This window comes from Sturnira hondurensis, unplaced genomic scaffold, assembly GCF_014824575.4.
Source record: "Sturnira hondurensis isolate 20B ecotype Veracruz unplaced genomic scaffold, ASM1482457v3 Scaffold0022305, whole genome shotgun sequence".
Lineage (NCBI taxonomy): Eukaryota > Metazoa > Chordata > Mammalia > Chiroptera > Phyllostomidae > Sturnira > Sturnira hondurensis.
Window position 1 is genome coordinate 2038365 of NW_028094936.1, and position 19131 is coordinate 2057495.

At 37.1% G+C, this 19131-nt stretch overlaps 1 protein-coding gene and 1 pseudogene across 1 annotated transcript in view; one reads left to right on the top strand and one right to left on the bottom strand.

Moving 5' to 3' along the window:
* The window catches only part of HECW1 (HECT, C2 and WW domain containing E3 ubiquitin protein ligase 1), a 303928-nt gene that overhangs the window by 166965 nt on the left and 117832 nt on the right, over positions 1 to 19131 (top strand). Inside the window, exons 14-15 of the mRNA XM_037035393.1 lie at positions 11995 to 12078; positions 13426 to 13535. Coding sequence (XP_036891288.1) covers positions 11995 to 12078; positions 13426 to 13535 — 194 coding nt within the window. The remainder of the gene's footprint in view (positions 1 to 11994; positions 12079 to 13425; positions 13536 to 19131) is intronic.
* On the bottom strand, positions 17422 to 17525 carry LOC118979379 (uncharacterized; annotated as a pseudogene).

Here is a 19131-nt window from a genome sequence, read left to right on the forward strand (position 1 = left end):
TGACTTTACTCAGGGTTGCCGGGCTCCCGATTAGTTCTCTGTGGCAGAAGCCCCTGTCGCTGGGCACAGACGGAAGGAAGCCTCTGGGCTCTGACCGCTGCGGCAGCCATGACTCCGAGGTCTTTACGTGCTGGCTAATGGCTGCCGTCCCACCGGCCTGGCCGCCTCTGTCCTTACTCGCGTCCCTGAGGCCCCAACGACATCTAGCTGTCTGGTTCATCACTATCGCTGGTCTTCTATTTTCATAAATTTTGGGGAATTGCTGGTTGGGGAATTGATTGCGCTATTCTTCTGTAAATCTGCCAGGATTTTCTCCCAGGTGTATGAGAACTGGAGTCGCTCCGTCCTACTCCACAGACATTTTTTTCTGGAACATTTTCAAAGATAGATCAAATGATAGGACACAAAACGAGTCTCAATAATTTCGGGGAAATAGAAATCATACCAAGCATTTTCTCTGATCACAAGGGACTGAAATTGGAAACCAACGCCACAGGAAAAAAACCCAAACACCCAAAAGCATGGAGACTGAATGGTTTGCTAGTAAACAACGAATGGGTCAAGATTGAAATTAGGAATTGATTGATTATCAATTAGGATTGATTAGAAATCAAAAAGTATCTGGAGACAAAGGAAAATGATCTGACAACAACCCACATTTTATGGAACACAGTGAAGGCAGTCGTGAGAGGGAAGATCACAGCAATACAGGCCTACCTAAAGAAGATAGAAACATTTCAAACAAACAACCTAACCTGACGCCTGCAAGAACTCGAGGAAAACAACAAAGAGAGCCCAGAGCAAGTAGAAGGAAGGAAATAACCAAGATCAGAGCAGAATTAAATGACATAGAGACTAAAAGCACAATTCTAAGGATCAATGAATCCAAGAGTTGGTTTTTTGAAAAGATAAACAAAATAGACAAGCCTTTAAGTAGGCTCATCAAGAAAAGAGAGAGGACCAAAATAAATACAATCAGAAATGAAAAAGGAGAGATTAGAAATGATACCACAGAAATAGAAGGGACTGTAAGAAATTACTATGCAGAACCCTATGCCAAGAAATTTGAAAACCTAGGTGAAATGGAGATATTTCTAGAAAAATATGATCTTTCAAAACTCAATGAAAAAGAAACAGAAAACCTGAACAGGCCAATAACAGCAAATGAAATTGAAGCAATAATCAAAAAACTCCCATCACACAAAAGCTCTGGACCAGACGGTTTCACAGGAGAATTCTACAAAGCATTTAAGGAAGAGCTAACCCCTATTCTTCACAGACTATTCCAAAAAAATCGAAAATGATGGGAAAACTCCCCAACTCTTTTTATGAAGCCAGCATCACCCTAATTCCAAAGCCAGACAGAGACACAACAAAGAAAGAAAACTTCAGGCCAATATCGCTGATGAACATAGACGCTAAAATCCTCAATAAAATATTGTCAAATCATATCCAACAATACATCAAAAAGATCATACACCACGACCAAGTGGGATTCATTCCAGGGATGCAAGGATGGTTCGATATACACAAATCAATAAATGTAATACACCAGATAAAAAAAAGCAAGGACAAAAACCACATGGTCATATCAATAGATGCAGAAAAAGCTTTTGATAAGGTTCAACACCCATTTATGATAAAGGTACTCAGAAAAATGAGAATAGAGGTAGCATTCCTCAACATAATAAAGGCCATATATGAAAAACCTACAGCCAACATCATACTCAATGGTAGAAAACTAAAAGCTTTTCCACTAAGATGAGGAACAAGACAAGGTTGCCCACTTTCACCACTTCTATTTAATATAGTATTAGATGTTCTAGCCACAGTGATCAGACAAGAAAAGGAAATAAAAGGCATCCAAATCGGAAAGGAGGAAAAAAATTGTCATTGTTTGCAGATGACATGATAGTGTACATGGAAAATTGTATAGTCTCTACCAAAAAACTGCTCGAACTAATAAATGAATTTGGCAAAACAGCAGGATACAAAGTCAATATCCAAAAATCAGAGGCATTTTATATACCAACAATGAATCAGCAGAAGCAGAAATAAAGAAAAAAATCCCATTCAATATAGCAAAAGCAAAAATAAAATACCTGGGAATAAATCTAACCTAGGAGGTAAAAGACCTGTATGCAGAAAACTACACAACACTGAAGAAAGAAATCTAGGAAGACACAAACAAATGGAAACATATACCGTATTCATGGATGGGAAGAATTAACATCATCAAAATGTCCATACTACCCAAAGCAATTTACAGATTCAATACAATACCTTTTGAAATACCAATGGCATATTTCACAGACATAGAACAAGCATTTCAAAAATTTCTATGGAACCATAAAAGACCTGGAAGAGCAGTTGCAATGTTAAGAAAGAAGAACAAAGTAGGAGGGATCACAATACCTGATGTCAAACTGTATTACAAGGCCACTGTAATCAAAACAGCCTGGTACTGGCAAAAAAAGAGGCACATAGACCAATGGAACAGAACAGAGAACCCAGAAATAAACCCAACTCTCTACAGTCAATTAATATTCGACAAAAGGGGGCAGTAACATAAAATGGGGTAAAGATAGCCTCTTCAATAAATGGTGTTGGGAGAACTGGACAGCTACATGCAAAGAAATGAAACTCGAGCACCAACTTACTCCATACACCAAAATAAATTCAAGGTGGATAAAAGACTTAAATATAAGCCGTGAAACAATTAAAGTCCTAGAGGAGAGCATTGGCAAGAAAATCTCAGATATTCCACACAGCAATATTTTTACTGATACATCCCCTAGAGCAAGGGATATACAGGAAAGAATAAACAAATGAGATCTCATTAAAATTAAAAGCTCTGCATGCCTAAGGAAAGCAGTATCAAGATAGAAAGAGAAGCAACAGTTTGGGAAAACATATTTGCCAATGACACCTCAGACAAAGGTTTAATCTCCAAAATGTACAAAGAATTCACTCGACTCCACTCAAAGAAGATGAGCAACCCAATTAAGAAATGGGCAAAGGGCTTGAACAGACATTTCTCCAAGGAGGACATACAGAGGATCCAGAGACACATGAACAGATGCTCGATATCGCTAGCTATCAGAGAGTTGCAAATTTAAACCACAATGAGATAGATACCACTTAACACCAGTCAGAATGGTTATCATAAACAAAGAAACAAGCAACAAGTGCTGGAGAGGTTGTGGGAAAAAAGGGACCCTAGTTTACTGTTGGTGGGATTGCAGACTGGTACAACCACTAAGGAAAATAGTATGGGATTTTCTATGAAAACTAAAAATGAACGTGCCTTTTGACCCAGCAATTCCACTCTTAGGAGCATATCCTAAGAACCCCGAAACACCAATCCAAAAGAACCTACGCACCCCGATGTTCATAGCAGCACAATGCACGATAGCCAAGAGTTGGAAGCAACCTAGATGCCCATTGGTCAATGACTGGATCAAAAAACTATGGTATATTTACACAATGGAATTCTATGCTGCAGAAAGGAAGAAGGAACTACTACCCTTTGCAACATCATGGATGGAACTGGAAAGCATTATGCTGAGCAAAATAAGCCAGGCGGTGAAAGACAAATACCATATGATATCAATGTTAACAGGAATCTAAACAAAACAAACAAGCAAGGAAATATGACCAATGACACTCAAATACGGAACAGGCTGACAGGGTGCAGAGGGGAGAGGGGAGAGAATCATAAGGAAAAAGGGGATGGACTCACATGAACAAGTATGAAGGACACATGGAGAATAACTAAGGGTGGGGTGTGGAAATGGGAGGGAGGTGGGGAGCATTGGGTGGGCGGTGGGCAGGGTTGGCAATATAAGACAGAAAGCTGTACTTGAACAAGACTTAAATAAAAAAAATTTAAAAATTAAAAAAATAAATAATAAATTAAAAGACTTAAACACTGTAAATAAATATGCACCAAACATAGAAACACCTAAATATAGAAGGAAATTCTTGGAGAACTGCAAGAGAGATACAGATAGAAAACACTTATAGTAGGGGATTTTATACCCCTCTGTCAAAAAGGGATGGATCTTCCAAAAAAAAGTCAAGTTGTATGTGTCCCTGAATGACACCTTAGGTCAAATGAAATTAACTGATATACATATATATAACCTTTCTTCCCAAAGAAGCGAAATACTCATTCTTTTCCAATGCAAATGGAACTTTTCAGAGATACATCACATGATAGGACAAAAAAACAAGCCCCAACAAATTCAAGAGAATTGAAATCATATCAAGCATTTTCCTGGACCACAAGAATCTGAGACTAGAAACAAACCTCAAGGAAAAAACTCAAAAGCATTCCAATTCATACAGACTGAATAGCATACTAGTAAACAAGGAATAGGATAATAATAAGATCAGGGAAGAAATAAAAACGTTTCTGGAAACACATAAAAATGAAGACACAGAGTCCAAATCTTATGGGACACAATGAAGGCAGTTCTGTTGGGGAAGTTCATGGTACTATAGGCCTACCTAAAAAAGATAGAAACAATTCAAATAAACAACCTAATTCTGCATCTACAACAATTGGAGGAACAATGACAAACAAAGCCCAAAGCAAGTAGATGGAAGGAAATGACATAGATCAGAGCAGATTAAATGACATACACACTAAAAGATCAATTCAAAGCATCAATAAATCCAGGACCTGGTTCTTTGAAAAGATAAAAAAAAATCAAAAAGCCTTTAACCAGGCTTGGCTGATGTAGTGCAGTGGGTTGAGTGAGGGCCTGTGAACCAAAGGATCGCAGTTTGATTCCCAGTCATGGCACATGCCTGGGTTGCAGGCCAGTTCCCAGCAGGGGATGCATGAGAGGCAACCATACATTGATATTTCTCTCCTTCTCTCCTTCCCTTCCCCTCTAAAAATAAATAAGTAAAGTCTTTTTTAAAAAGCCTTTAACCACACTCATCAAGGAAAAAAAAAGAAAGAACCCTAATAAATAAAATCAGAAATGAAAGAGGAGATATTGCAACTCATACCATAAAGATTCACTGAAAGACTCAACAAAGAGAAAACTACAGGCCAATATCACTGATGAACATAGACGCTAAAATCATCAACAATATATTGGCAAACTGCATTGAGCAATATATTAAGGTGATCATACTCATGATCAAATAGGACTTATCCGAGGGATGCAAAGAATTTTCAATATTTGTATCAACAGATGTAATACATCACAAAAACAAAAGAAAAGACAAAAGTCATATGATTATATCAATAGATGCAGGAAAATAATTTGATAGTATAGAGCACCAATTTATGATAAAAAAAGACTCTCCAAAATGGGAGTACAGGGGGCATATATCAACATAGCAAACACCATATATGAGAAACCTACAGCCACCTTGTATTGAATGGGCAAATATAAAAGCTTTCCCACTAAGATCAGGAAAAAAACAAAGGTATTCTCTTTCACCACAACTATTCAACATAATATTAAAAGTCCTAGCCACAGCAATCAGAGGAGAAAAGAAATAAAAAAAACATCCAAATTGAAAAGGAGGAAGTAAAACTCATTGTTTGCAGATGACAAAATAGTATGCATAGAAAACCTTATAGATTCTGCCAAAAAACAAAAACAAAAACAATTGACCTAATAAGTGACTTTGGAAAAAAGGTGGAATACAAAATCAATACTCAAAAACTGAAGGCATTTTGTGCACCAACAATAAAATATCAGAAACAGATACTAGGAAAAAATCCCATTTGCTATAACAACAAGAAATATAATGTATCTAGGAATAAACCTAAGAAAGTAAAAGACCTGTACTCAGAAAACTGCACAACACTGAAGAAATAAATTAAGGAAGATGCAAATAAATGGAAGCCTATGCCATATTTATGGACTGGAAGAATTACATCATCATAATGTCCACACTACACAAAGCAATTTATAGATTCAATGCAAACCCTATTAAAATACCAATGACATTGTAGATATAGAACAAACATACCAAAAATTTATGTGGTGGGCAAAAATGAGGACAACTGTACTTTAATAATAACTGAAAATAAAATTTAATATTAGAAAAGAAAAACTTTATGTGGAACCATTAATGAACTCAGATAGCCTCAGCAATTTTGAGAAAGAAGAATAAAGTAGGAGGAATCACAATACCTAATATCAAACTATTTCACAAAGCCACTGTAATCAAAACAGTCTGGTACTGGCATAAGAACAGACATGTAGACCAATGTAATTGGATAGAGAACCCAGAAATAAACCCATGTTTCTATGGTCAATAAATATTCAACAAATGGGACGGAGCACAAAATGTAGTAAAAATAGCCTCTTCAACAAATGGTGTTGCAAGATCTGTACAGCTACATGCAAGTAAAACTCAAACACTGACTTACACCAACACAAAAATAAACTCAAGCTAGACAAATGACTTATATAAGTGATGACACCAGAAATGTCCCAGAGAAGAACATAGAAAAGTTGTAGATATCCCTTGCAACATTTTTTTCACCATTAAGTCCCCTAGAGCAAGGGACATAAAGGAAAGAATAAACAAACTGAACTGAATGCAATTCAAAGGCTTCTACACAGCTAACACCAAGAGAATGGAAAGAGAACAAACAATATGGGAAAATACTTTTTCCAATGATACATTGAACAAGGGTTTGACTTCCAAATCTATAAATAACTCACACAAACCCAGACCAAGAAGACAACCAATCCAATTAAAAAATTAGCAAAGTAACTGAACAGACACTTCTCCAAGGAGGACATACAGAGGTACCGGACACCTACTAAAGGTGATCAGCATCACTAGCCGTCAGAGAGATGCAAATTAAAACCACAATGAGATACCACTTCACACAAGTCAGAATGACCATCATAAACAAATCAACAAACAAGTGCTGTTGAAGTTGTGAAGAAAAGAGAACCCTAGTGCACTGTTAATGGGAATGCGGACTGATGCAGCCACTGTGAAAAACAGTATGGAATTTCCTCAGAAAACTAAGAAAGGAACTGCCTTTTGACCTGGCACACCACTACTAGGGTTATACACTAGGAGTCCTGAAACATCAATTTGAAAGAATCTGTGAACCACAATGTTCATAGCAGCATAATTTACACTAGTCAAGTGCTGGAAGCAGCCTAAGTCCCCATCAGTAAATTAGTGGATCAAAATAGTTTGGTACATTTAAATAACAGAATACTATGCAGCAGAAATAAAGGAGATCCTACCCTTTGCAACAGTATGGATGGAACTAGAGAGCATCATTGTAAGGGAAATAAGCCAGGTGGTAAATGACAAATACCGTATGTTCTCACCTATAAGTGGAACCTATAAAAGAAAACAAACAAGGGAGCAAAATAAAGCCAGAGACATGTAAATAAAGAAGAAACTGATATTAACTAGAAGGAAGTGGGGAGGGGGATATCGGATGTCCTTTACACATCAGGGAACATGTGTAAAGGGCACATGGACAAAAGGAAAAAGTGGAGGACTGGATGTGGGAGATGGTGGTGGGTAGGTCAGGGGAGAGTAATAGGGGAAAATAGGGACAACTGTAATTGAACAACAATAAAAATAGTTTTAAATGATTAAAGAGTTTTCATACCATGTTCATGGATTCGAACTATTAAGATAGTTGAAATGTGCATACTACTCAAAGCAATCTATAGACTCAACACAATTCCTATCAAAATACCAATGGGTATTTCACAGATCCCAAAGAAATATTTCAAGAATTTATACATATATATATAAAATCTATAAATATATATATATTTATATTTCATATAAATATATATATATATGAAAAAGATACCAAATAGCTGCAGTAAACTTGAGAAAGGAGAGCAAAGGGACCACAATGCCTGATATCAAAATGCCACAAATACATTGTAATCAAAACAATCTGGTAATGACACAAGAACCAGCATATAGATCAATGGAAGAGAATAGAGAATTGAGACTAGAAATAAACCCATGCTTTATGGTCAGTTAATATTTGACAAAGGAGGCAGTAGCATACTATGGAGTGAAGACAGATTCTTCAATAAGAAGAATATTCTTCAATACAGTGTTGAAAAACTTAGCTGATACATGCGAATGAATGAAACTAGACAACCAACTTACACCATATGCAAGAATTAACTCAAAATGGACAAAACACTTAAATGTAAGTCACAAAATCTTTTTTTAAAATTGTACAAGAAAACATAGGTAAGAAAATTTCAGACATCTTGCGATGCATTATTTTTGCTGATATACATCCTAGGGAAAGGGGGAAAAAACAAATGTGACTACATTAAACTAAAAGGATAATGCACAGCAAAAGAAACCATCAACAAAATGAAAAGACAACCCGGCCTATGGGAAAATATATATGCCAATGATACATCTGATAAGGGGTTGATTTCCAAAACATATAAAAAACTCATACAACTCACACTGGGAAGACAAATGACCCAATTAAAAAGTCAGCAAAAGGACCTGAACAAACACTTCTTCAAAGGGGTTTTACAAATGGCTGATACACATATGAAAAAATGTTTGTCACTAATCAAAGAGACACAAATTAAAACCACAATGAAATATCACCTCAAACCTGCCAGATTAATTATCATCAACAAATAAATCAACAAACAAGTGTTGCTGAGGATGTGGGGACCCTAGGGAACTGTGGTGGAGGAATGCAGACTGATGCAGACACTGTGGAAAACAGTATGGAGTTTTCTCAAAAAATGGAAATATAAAACTGCCTTTTGATCCAATGATTCCACTTCTGGGAATATATCCTAGGAATTCTGGAACACTAATTTGAAAGAACATGTGAACTATGTTCATTGCAGTGTTATTTACCATAGACTAGGTCTGGAGATAGCCCAAGTACCCATCAGTATATAAGTGGATTTAAAAAGCTGTGGTATATTTGCACAATAGAACACTTTTTTACATGTTCATAAAAAAGAAGGAAATCTTACCTTTTGCAACAGCATTGACAGATCTGGAAATTACTATTCTAAGTAAAATAAGCCAGAAAAACACAAATAGCATATGTTCTCATACTTGGAATATAACAAACAAAATAAACTGATGAACAAAATAGAATCACCATACACCAAAATAAATTCAAAGTGGATAAAAGACCTAATTATAAGCTGTGACACCATTAAAGTCCTAGAGGAGAACATAGGCAGGAAAATATCAGATATTTCACACAGCAACATTTTTACTGATATGCCCCCTAGAGCAAGGGACATAACGGAAAGAATAAACAAATGGGATCTCATCAAAATTAAAAGCTTCTGCATGGCCAAGGAAAACTGTATCAAGATAAAAAGAGAAGCAACAGTTTGGGAAAACATATTTGCCAATGACACCTCATACAAGGGTTTAATCTCCAAAATATACAAAGAACTTACATGACTCCACACTAAGAAGACAAGAAACCCAATTAAAAAGTGGGCAAAGGGCTTGAACAGACATTTCTCCAAGGAGGACATACAGAAGATCCAGAAACACATGGAAAGATGCTCAATATTGCTAGCTATCAGAGAGATGCAAATTAAAAGCACAATGAGATACCACTTTACACTGGTTAGAATGGCCATCATAAACAAAGCAACAAGCAACAAGTGTTGGAGAGGTTGTGGGGAAAAGAGGACCCTAGTTCACTGTTGGTGGGATTGCAGATTGGTACATCTACTGTGGAAAACAATATGGAATTTTCTCAGAAAACTAAAAATGGACCTGCCTTTTGTTTGACCCAGCAATTCCATTGCTGGGATTATATTCTAAGAACCCTAAAACACCAATCCAAAAGAACCTATCTACTCCAATGTTCATAGCAGCCCAATTTACAATAGCCCAGAGTTGGAAGCAACCTAGGTGCCCATCAGTAAATGAATGGATCAAAAAGTTATGGTACATATACACAATGGAATTCTATGCAGCAGAAAGAAAGAAGGAGCTCCTACCCTTTGCAACAGCATGGGTGGAACTGGAAAGCATTATGCTGAGTGAAATAAGCCAGTTGTTGAAGGACAAATACCATATGATCTCACCTTTAACAGGAAGCTAAACAACAAAATGAACAAGCAAGCAAAATAAAAACAAAGAGACTGAAATAGAGGACAGGGGGACAGTGACCAGAGGGGTGAGAGGAGGGAATTTCAGGGGAAAAGGGGGAAGGATTTACAGAAACTAGTATAAAGGACACATGGAGAACAACTAATGGGAGTGGAGAGGGGAGGAAGGTGGGGAGCATGGGGGGCTGGGATGGGAGTAAAAGACAGAGAACTGTACTTGAACAGTATTTTTTTTAAAAAAATTAAAAATAGAATTGGAAGCATGGATACATGTAACAGACTGACAGCTGGATGAATGAAATAAGGTGAAGGGATTAGCCAAAACACATATATGGTTGACACATAAACACATACCACAGTATGGTAATGGCCAGAAGAAAGAGGAGACAGGGGCCGAGTGTAAGTGAGAAAGAGAAGGGAAGAAATGGGGACTTTTGTAATACTGTGAACAATAAATATAAATTAGAAAGTTATGAGCAGGAATGAAACATAGGTGCATTCGTGTTTTTAGTGACCACTTGGGCTGCTCTGTGGAAAATGGCTCTAGACTGGAGGTGAGGTATAAGATAGAGCAGAGGGGGCTATGTAGAAGACTGTTATATTGATCTACTTGTATGGATGACAGTACAGCACAGATGGATGGGAGGGAGGAGCTTGTGAATTGAAAAACAATGGAAGCTGATGACAACTTGATCCTGAAGGTGAGGAGCCAAGAGGAATAACTAGGTGTTATTGTTCTGAAGATTAGTGGTATACAATGTCTGTCTTAGTCATTTTGGGCTTGTTATAGCAAAATGCTACCAACCAGGTGACTTATAAACAGCAGAAACTTAACTGCTCTCAGTCTGGAGACTGGAAGTCCAAAATCACAGTGCTACCATAATCAGAGTGAGGGCCATCTTTCAAGTTGCAAACTTCTCATATTCTCACAATGCAAAAGAAACTGGGGCACTGATCTCATACACAAATGCTTTGCCCTTATGACCTAATTACATCCTAAAGGCTCAACCTCCTAACACTCAAATGTAAAAGGGCTCAAAATGTATGAGAATAGCTTAAAGGAACTTAGGGACAAGAAACACAAAAATTTTACATTTTACATTTTGAGTCCACTTACATTGGACTTTAGGATTCCAACATACAAACAAAAGAAAAAAATTAAATAATTGAAAACTTTATCCCTAAGTATCCCAGATTTATGCTGTGTCATTTCAAGAATTTTTTAAAAAATCTTTGAAACATGCATGCAATAGAATGAATCTTGGCTATAGTATTTATAATATTCAAATCTTTGAATTTCACAGAAGCCAATTATAACATTCATTTGATAGAAATAAGTGCTATTTATGTATAAAATTATTGGAATAATTTACCATGTTGGAGCTGGAAATTGTAAAAAATTGTCAGAATGCATGAACTGTAATTAAACAGAAATTTAGGCCTATGCTGAAAACAACCTGGGAAACTCTCATGTGTTCTGGAGGTCAGGATTTCTTTATGCCCAGCATGCCTAATACATTTTTCTTCAGGCACATTTCTCAAGAGATATTCCTCATTCTTCTTTTTTTCTATGACTTCCAAAATGTCATGGGCCCACAGAAGTCCTTCAGGAGCTCTCCTTACCCAGCTCCACTCCTGACTATCATAGCTAATCAAGGAACTACCTTTGTTTTGCTCCATAGGTATTGTCCCTGTATGAGTCCAAAGAGAGGTGATTCCTTGTAGAGTATCATGGCAACCTGTAATACAAATTTAAAATACCATAAAATACACTGGACACTAATTAAGACATCACTGTTCAGCCACACTGGAAGATAAAAAGAGGGTCAGAAAAAGATTCATCCCTTAATTTATGTGTTGGTGTGTAACTCTTGTTTTCTATCCTACATTATTCTAGGGAGAAAATTCATTACATTCGGACTGAGGGTAATCATGGGCTTGAAAAATTGTCCTGTGATGCAGATCTAGTTATTTTGCTGAGGTAAGAGGTTAACCCTGAAGCAATTCTGCAAAAATCATCTAGAAAAGCTACCCTGGGCAGTTCTCTTTCACTACAGCCATGACAGAAACACACTATTTGTTCTAGAGTTTTCTAGTGACTATGACTGGAGTAGGGCTCCCACCTGCTGTCTATTACCTTCTTTACACTTACAGCTCAGGTAGCAAGAGCAAAATATATGATTTGTCCAGAAAGTATCCAGTCATGTACTATGAAAAATAGAGACATTTATTAAAGAAGATTCAAGATACAATAAACATTATACATAGGACAATGATATCTCAGTCCCCTTCAAAGTAGGCACCTTGGAACCTCATTCAGTTTCCCCAGCATCTCTTCCACTGTTCTAAACTCTCTGCAAAGTCCTTTGTTGGAATCACCATCAGCTTCCCTCTCATACTTTCCTGAATCTCATCAATGATCTGAAATCTCTTCCCTTTCAAAGGTGATTTTAGTTTTGGGAAAAGAAATAACTCTTTGTTGATGGCAGCCTGTACACGTTCAACATTCTCAGGTGTTCTTGCTGCATACCTTCCAGAATGTGGATCACTTTCAACAGATTCTTGACCAGCTTTGAAGTGTCTGTGCCACACTTCTTTGGTGCTTCACTCATTGCATCATCCCTAAAATCCTTCTGAATAGTTTTCAAGGATGAATGTTCACAATCTCAATGAAATATTTGGTGTAGATTTATTGCTCTTCTCAGTCACTTTGAATATGACAGACACGCAGTACACATGCTCACTCAATAGTGACCACTGTCCCCACTGACTAGAGTTAAGTCATTATTGTTCATGCATACACATTCCAGTCCACTTTCTTTGGCCACCAGATTACATTGACGTTATGCAAATGGTTCTTGTCAAATTAACAATTGCTGGACTCTTCCTGGAGAGGCCTCATAGTACCTGATGGAGGCTTTGTTGTAAGATTAATTAACGTTTTAATTAACACTGAGAAATAAATAACACAGGATTTGCATGTTGAGATGTGCCTATCATTTTCTTTCCAGATTTTATTTATTTAGGGGAAGGGAAGGAGAAAGAGAGGGAAACATTAATGTGTGGTTGCCTCTCACATGCCCCTTACTGGGGACCTAGTCTGTAATCCAAGCATGTGCCCTGACTGAGAGTCAAACCAGCGACTTCTTGGTTCACACACCTGTGCTCAATTCACTGGGCTACACCAGCAAGGCTGGGATTTGCCTATTCTCTTAATACTGCATCTGAATGTATTTTTTTCCTTTGCAAGAAGTGTAACTGCTATTAATTACCCCAATTAATGAACATTCTCATGGAAAGAACTATTTTTAACTTTTTTACTTTGCAGTCTGTTTGAAGAAGAGATTATGTCCTATATTCCTCTGCAAGCTGCCTTTCACCCTGGGTATAGCTTCTCTCCCCGCTCTTCACCCTGTTCCTCACCTCAGAACTCCCCAGGTAACTTGAGAATCTGGCAATACATCTCCTGTAAGTGGTCATCTGTGTTTCTACCAGATGAAGGTGGAAAAGGAACAATCGCATGCGTGTCCTTTCCCCCTGCCACCTGTTTTTGTAATTCCCTAAGACTTGAATGCATTTTACATTTTTAAATGGTTTGAACCTTTTTTTACAAAACTAATAGCCCATGTCATTTATTTATTATATTACATTCAAATTTCAGTGTCTATAAACAAAATTTTAGTGGAACCCAGACATACATGTTTATTTAAGTATTTTCTATGGCATCTAACATACTATAATAACAGGGTTGAGTAGTAGCAAAAAAAGATCATATGGCCCCCAAATCTAAAACATTTATTATCTGTATCCTTTACAGAAGTGTGCCAGATCCCTGCTCTAAATTGCTATTATATTCCAAATGCATTCTATAAGAATTTAAAAGGAAAGAGTCCCTTCTGAAATGTTCACCCTTATGACTCATAATGTTAATGACTACCAATTTCAGTACATTTTGTTAAGTAATAAGGAAGTTACCAGATAATATGATTAGTAGAGACCACCATATGTCTCCAGGAAGATAGCAAAGTTTTCTTTCATGATGTGAAATGGTTCTCCTAAAGTTTGCTTTATGAATTAGAATGAATTTGCTAATTATACAAAATTCTTTGTAGATATTTCTAATTCCAAATGTGGAAGTATATATTAAACTCTTTATTGAAAAAGAATATATTATTTCCTGGTATATTTTGGAGATTAAACCCTTGTATGAGGTATCATTAGCAAATATGTTTTCCCATATAGTTGGTCCTCTTTTTATTTTAATACTGTTTTCTTTAGCCATGCACAAGCTTTTAATTTTGATGAGATCCCATTTGTTTATTTTTTTCCTTTATGTCCCTTGCTCTGGGGCACATATCAGTAAAAATGTTGCTGCATGAAATATCTGAGATTTTCCTGCCAATGTTCTCCTCTAGGACTTTATAGGTGTCACAGCTCATACTTAAATATTTTATTCACCTTGAATTTATTTTGGTGTGTGGTGTGAGTTGGTGCTAAAATTTTATTTTTTTGCACGTAGCTGTCCAGTTCCCCCCACACCATTTGTTGAAGAGGCTATTTTTACTCCATTTTATGTTGCTGCCCCCTTTGTCAAATATTAATTGACCATAGAGACTTGGGTTTATTTCTGGGCTCTCTCTTCTGTTCCATTGGTCTATGTGCCTGTTTTTATGCCAGTACCAGGCTGTTTTGATTACAGTGGCCTTATAATACAGTTTGGTATCAGGTATTGTGATCCCTCCTACTTTGCTCTTCTTTCTCAAAATTGCAGCTGCTATTCAGGGTCGTTTATGGTTCCATATAAATTTCTGAAGTGTTTGTTCTATGTCTGTGAAATATGCCATTGGTACTTTAATAGGTTTTGCATTCATCAAGACAATTAAGTTAGGTCAAACCCATACCCCGAAAAAGGACCAGATATTGGAAACCTTCCCCCCATTTGTTTGGTTTGCATTATCACATAGTTGCATGTCTCTGTGGTAACCTATTTCTTTAAAAGGAAGTTATCTAGAAAAATCTGGCAATTTATTATGTCAGAACCTCAAGAATCAGAGTCCAAGGCTGGCTTTCAAAGTCAGTGAGGATATTCCAAAGAGAAACCGAATTTTGCAAAGTGCTTTGTCCCTCAAACAGGGTGTCTCAACATCACTTAATACTGCTATAGCTCTCTAAAATTAGAGTATTTTTTAGTTTGTCTCCAAGTCATGTCATTCAGAACTGTCTCATAGACATAGTTCTGATAATTCTTAAATTTGATTTTTAAATCAGTATTTCCCTGATGTCACATCTTCCAAATAAGTTCACTATGGTATTGATAAGGAAACACCTAATGCATGCTGCCTGTGACATACAGGGTAATAGACATGTCATGACCTGGGAAAGGTGGACCACGAGCTTTGTCAGAGCCAGCATTAGCATGATCACTTCCAGTGTGAACAGGGTGACTTATTTTAGGGGAGCAGAGTCTGTTGGTCCACATGATGGCCTAGCATTTTGTTGTAGAGATTGTCCAAGTCTTACAACCTCTCTACTCTTTGGCGCAAGCTTTTAGTAATAGAATATGACTTTAATATCATACCATGTGAAAGGTTTCATATTGGAAGTGAAAAAATAAGAGAAAGTTATTTACTAAAGGGGACTTATTTGGATATCTTTTACAGAAGGAATCAACTTTCCTATAGAGATACTACTAATGCCATGAATCTGAGCACTCATCCAGTTCATTTTGTTGAAGTACTTAATTGTTTTTATTCTCCTAGCTTTGACACTGGCACCTTAGATTATCTAATTCAAATATAGTGACATTAAGTTTTACAATTCTTATTTTCAGACTTTTATGAAATTTTTCTGCATGCAACAGACATAATAAAATATAGAAATTTATGCCAAAGTAGTTTGTAAAATGCATAGTACTGACCATGGGGAGAGTGGTAATAACAGTAGTATTAAAAGTCATATTATAAAATATACTGTAATCTACTAGACAGAAAATTATATTTGCACCTACTAACTTGTATTCTAATTCTAACTATATTCTGAACCCTGGAATTTACCAAAGACACTTGAAGTGGTGAATACCGGTTCCTTCACTCCTCTGGTGCTACAAGATCTAAAGATGGTGCTTGTCCCCTCTGTGCTTCCCAGCTTATACCATTCAGCTGTATCCCCTCTCCTAGTAACTGTCATCAATCAACCTTTTTCTCACTTTCTCACTGTCAAAGACTGTAGTACCTGTCTCATGTTTCTCTCTCCTTCCTGAGTTATTCTACCATCCAGGATGATTTCAATGCACAAGAACACCTATTTAGTTCTCTGGCTCATAGTTTCTGAACTCCCTTGTTGGCAGCAAACTTCTCTTCCTCCACCTCAACCACTTCTCACAGTCATCTTCCCGACATTATTATCTCTAAAATTACTGATCCAAGCATCCTACTCCCATCCAACATGTTTATTCTTCTTTCTTTCTCTCCTTCCTTCCTTCCTTCCTTCCTTCCTTCCTCTCCCTTTCTTTCATTCATTCTTTCTTTCCTTCTTTTTCTTTCTTTCTTTTTCTTTCTTTCTTTCTTTCTTTCTTTCTTTCTTTCTTTCTTTCTTTCTTTCTTTCTTTCTTTCTTTCTTTCCTTTCTTTCTTTCTTTCTATTTTTCAAGTACAGTTGTCTTTCATTTTCCCACCACCACTTTCCACTGCCTAGCCCACCCTCAATCCTTCTTCCCTTTGACTCTGTCAATGGGTCCTTAATACACATTCTGTGATGAACCTTCTCTTTGTTTTCCCACTATCCCTTGTGATCCACCCCTCTGGTTACTGTCAATTCTATATTTCAAGATCTCTGATTATACTTTCCTTGTTTTTTTCTTTTTGTTCATTAGATCCTACTTATAGGTGAGATCATATGGTATTTGTATTTCACTGCCTCCCTTATTTCACTTAGATTAATGCTATCCAGACCTATTCATACAGCCATGATAGGTAGGAGCTCCTACTTTTCTGCTGTGTAGTGTTCCATTGTGTAAATGTAGCACAGTGTTTTGATCTACTTGTTTACTGATGGGCTCTCAGGTTGTTTCCAACACTTGGCTATTGTAAATTGTGCTGCTGTGAACATTGGGGTGCATAACTTCTTTTGAATTAGTGTTTCAGGACTCTTAGGGTATAATGCCAGCAGTGAAATTGCTGGGTCAAAAGGCGGCTCCATTTTTACCCTTCTGAGGAAAATCCATACTGTTTTTCACAGTGGCTTCACCAGCCTTCTTTCCCACCATCAGTGTACTGTGGTTCCCTTTTCTACACAATCTCTCTAGCACTTGCCGTTTGTTGATTCAGTTATGATGGCCATTCTGACTGGGATGAAGTTGTATCTCATTGTGGTTTTAAACTGATAAGAACAGATACTACACTTGATCTTAGCCAAAAGGCTGAGAAGCGATCATTGTGGTTTTAATTTGCATCTCTCTGATGGATAGTGATGCTGAACATTCTTTCATATGTCTCTGGGCCCTCTGTATTTCCTCCTAGGAGATGTGTCTGTTCAGGTCCTTTGCCCATTTTTAATTGGGTTGTTTGTCACCCTGAAGTGGAGTCTTGTGAGTTCTTTAAATATTTTGAAGACCAAAATTTTGTCTGATGTACCATTTGCAAATATATTTTCCATACTGTTAGTTTCCTTTTTATTGTTTTTAAATATATATGTTGGTTTTCTGTTACAGTTGTCCCAATTAGCCCCCTTTACTCTACTCCTTCCAGCCCAACTCCCACACCCACACCTGTTGTCCATGTCCTTGGATCATTTATACATGTTCCTTGACTAGTCCCTTTCCTTTCTTTCTACCCTTATCCCTCTCCCCTCTGGTTGCTTTTTGTCTCTTTGTTGTTTCCATGCCTCTGATTCTATTTTGCTCATTTGTTTGTTTTGTTCAGTAGATTCCTCACACAGGTGGGATCATATGGCATGTCTATTTTACTGCCTGGCTTATTTCATTAAGCATAATACTCCAAAGTTCCATCCATGCTATTGCATGGAGATTCTTTGGAGATTCTTCTTTCTGCTGCACAGTATTTTACTGTGTAAATTTACCAGGTTTTCTTTTTTTTTACTTTCGTTCATGTACAGTTGTCTCCATTTTCCCTCCACCAGTTCCCTTTTCCATCCCCAGCTGTCACCCTCAATAATTTGTCACCCAGATACCCTTTGGCTTTGTCCATGAGTCCCTTATCTGTGTACCTTGATGACACTAACCCTTCCTTTGCTCATTACCCCACTCTCCATTTCCCTCTGGTTACTGTCAGTTTGTTCTTTATTTCAACGTCTCTGGTTATATTGTGCTTGCTTGTTGCGTTTGTTTTTTAGGTTCCATTTATAGGTGAAATCATATGGCATTTGCTTCTCACCACCTGGTTTACTTCACTTAGCATAATGCTCTGCAGCTTCATTCATGTTTTCGTGAAGGGTAGGAACTCCTTCTTTCTTTCTGCTGTGTGGTATTCCATTGTGTAAATTGTGCTGCTATGAACATTGGGAGTGCAATTCCTTCCTTCAAAAGGAATTAGTGTTTCTGGATTCTTAGTGTATAATCCCAGCAATAGAATTGCTGGGCAAAAAGGCAGTTCCATTTTTAGCTTTTTGAGGAAACTCCATACTGTTTTCCACAGTGATTGTATAAGTCTGCATTCCCACCAACGATATGTTAGGATCCCCTTTTCTTCACAACCTCACCAGAACTTGCTGTGTGTTAATCTGTTTATGATGACCATTCTGACATGTGAAATGGTATCTTGTTGTTTTAATTTGCATCTTTCTGATGGCAGTGATACTGAGCATCCTTTCATAGGTGTCTGGTACCTCTGTATGTCCTCCCTGAAGAAGTGTCTGTTCAGTTAGTTTGCCCATTTTTTTATTGGATTGTTTGTCTTCCTGGTCTGGGGTTGTGTGAGTTCTTTACATATTTGGAAATCAATCCATTGTCCAAGTTGTCATTTGCAAATATATTTTCCACTCACTTGGTTCCCTTTGCATTATGTTGATGATTTATATAA